At 37.3% G+C, this 2,545-nt stretch overlaps 1 protein-coding gene across 1 annotated transcript; it reads right to left on the bottom strand.

Moving 5' to 3' along the window:
* Positions 1-760: 760 nt before the first annotated feature.
* On the bottom strand, positions 761-1,890 carry LOC112466789. Its single transcript, XM_025035115.1, has 4 exons — positions 1,725-1,890; positions 1,390-1,609; positions 1,265-1,284; positions 761-1,021 (listed from the first exon to the last, which is right to left on the bottom strand). The coding sequence occupies exons 1-4, from the start codon at positions 1,878-1,880 to the stop codon at positions 761-763; spliced, it is 657 nt and encodes a 218-aa protein (XP_024890883.1). The 5' UTR covers positions 1,881-1,890.
* Positions 1,891-2,545: the final 655 nt, after the last annotated feature.

Raw genomic sequence — 2,545 nt, 5'->3', positions numbered from 1 at the left:
TCGCTTTATCAGGCGTCCGCACGCCCTGTGATATCTATATTGTAACCGCGTCCGCGACCTATTACACGTATCCAGCGACTCCGCGCTATCTGCATTACACCGCCATTGTAAACCGCGCCCGCGATCTATCACACGTAGCCATCAACTCCGCGATCACTGTAATCCGTCGCTATCGTAGCAGCGACCGCGATCTTTTGTACATATTCACCGCTCCCGCGAGCATCTCTATGTATTCACGCGTAATTGAATAAATACCTTATTTTGTTTTATTATATTTTAACCGAGTCTTGTGCCTTCCTCCGCGCCTACTCCGAACCCTGACCAGCCGCGAGCTAAATCCGCGCTTCGGAAGCTAAGTTGTTTTAACTTGGTTTTATACCGGTCGGCCGGATATAATTCTTAAACTAAAATTACGCGCGGTCTCTGCCGTCTTACCGAGTTTGTAATCTTTAATGATACGCAAAATTCCAAATGTAATTAGCCGCACGGGCTTTCAACGCAACTTAATATTATATTTCTAACGAGTTGTAAAGCTACACCGTAAATGTAATCTTAAGGAAACTAAAGCGCGAATGTCTTTTTAATGATAATCAAACAAAATAAACTATGTATAACCATTTTGGCAAGAAAGTTATCAACATAAAATTGAAACAAAATAAACGTGTATTCTATATATGTTTTCTATCGTCGATCGACGAGCCGTCTCTCCCTATTTCGGCTTCCAAGCCTCGTCGTCGTCGCTCTCGCTCTCTCCCGACGGTCACTCGAAATCGTCGGAAGGCTGATCCACCGGACCGATCGGGAAGTCGTATCCCACGAATTCCGCGATCGCGTCTATTAGCGGAGGAGGCGCGGGAGTTGTTATAGGGAGCTGTAATGCCGACATTAACGGCGTGGGCGACATGCATGGGAGTTCGGTCTCCCGTGGTGCAGATGCCGCTGCTGGTATGCCCTGAGGCGGCTGCGCTTCCGCTACCGCTCGTTCCGCCTGTGCCGCGCGTGGTTCCGCAACGGGTAGTCTCTGCAATAATACTCGGGGTGACCGTTTGGTCAAGCGACGCGGCTGTTGGGAAGTGCCCGGTCGCAAGGTTAGGTTAGACCGTCAGACAAAATAAGTTTCAATGAACTGACACAATTATTCTTAATCTATAGACTTTGAAAAAAAATAAAGTGTCACGTTTAAAAATTGGTTGATAATTTAATTTAGAACAATAATTTAAAAATAATTAAAGAAAAGCTAAATATGAAAAAAAATATATCTTACTTTCGAATAACTAAAACAAACTAAAAGTTGTTCAGAACCTGCTTATGGCATATTTTCCTAATTAGATTCGTAACCTAGCCGTGCCCGTACTTTTTAACTTTATCGCATATGAATATTTTAATCACCTTGTGAAAAACATTTTGGGTCATCTATACCAAATTCCTGGAAAGCCTTCACAAAGTTAGATCCATTATCCGTAACTGTAGCTATAATTTTATCAAATGTTAATCCAAATGTTGTATGGATTCCTTCTAACATCTCCGCAATATTGTCAAACGAATGAGTACCGGGAAATCGCCTGCATGCTAAAGCTGCCGATTTTCTGTCTAGAGTTTTTTCGTCAATCTGTTGATTAATATTATAAGTTTTTATAAACAATCGTATAGAAATCTAATAATTACTATTCAGTTATGTTGACAGTTAGTTTAATTATATCTTATGCAAATAACACATTTCTTACCCAGTGAGCAGTAACACCTAGAAATCTCCTATTTGAACCAGTCCAAATGTCGGCTGTTGTGCAAACGTAACGTGCACTGTTCATCGCTTTACGTATTTCACTGACTTGTTTATTATGTAAGTCATTCACCCTTTTACCCACTGTATAACGGGTCATATGTTTCAACGGTTGATTACCATGCTTGATTTTTAAATCTAAAACAAATTAACATATTGTACATTAATTTTTAATTAAGAGAATTATTTTACAATTTTATTTAAGAAAAGTAACTATAAAAAGTGTGCAAGTAAAAACTTGCACATTGCTTCCTCATAGTTATTAAGTGTGCAACTAGAAACTTGCACATTGCTTCTTTATAGTTTTTAAGTGTGAAAGTAGAAACCTTCGCTCACAAAGCTCCTCTATGAGTAAGCTTTTATTTTATTTAATGTATAATTATTAGTATTTATTTTTTTGGCTTCTTCATAGAGAGATTTACAACAATCTAAACATATTGGCGGAAAAAACTCAAAAACCAATCTCTTCGTTGGTTTCTTCTACCCCTATTTTATATATAAATCATTTAAATTTGGTTGATTAGACCCAACTTTATACGCAATCAAAGGTTCATATACGAAATTCACGAAAACAAAGCTTCCTCTATGAGGAAGCAAAAACAAATAAAAAACGTATAAATAAACTTTTAAGATAAATGAATGTGTCTCATAACAATAACAATGCTATATACAAAAATCTATATTAGTATAATTTGTGTGTTGTCAGGATAAATACTTCAAATTACAATTTTTTATTATTATTTATTATTGTATATATGAATTAAA

Source organism: Temnothorax curvispinosus, unplaced genomic scaffold (assembly GCF_003070985.1).
Source record: "Temnothorax curvispinosus isolate PA1 unplaced genomic scaffold, ASM307098v1 QBEX01016551.1, whole genome shotgun sequence".
NCBI lineage: Eukaryota > Metazoa > Arthropoda > Insecta > Hymenoptera > Formicidae > Temnothorax > Temnothorax curvispinosus.
Note: the sequence above shows the minus strand (reverse complement) of the source record. Positions and strands in the feature narration are given on the sequence as shown.

Coding starts and splice junctions, on each gene's coding strand:
- LOC112466789 (XM_025035115.1), bottom strand. CDS start 1,880: ATGACCCGTTATACAGTGGGTAAAAGGGTGAATGACTTACATAATAAA. Junction 1,285..1,389: donor CCCAAAATGTTTTTCACAAG/GTGATTAAAATA, acceptor AACAACTTTTAG/TTTGTTTTAGTTATTCGAAA. Junction 1,022..1,264: donor TTTGTTTTAGTTATTCGAAA/GTAAGATATATT, acceptor GTATTATTGCAG/AGACTACCCGTTGCGGAACC.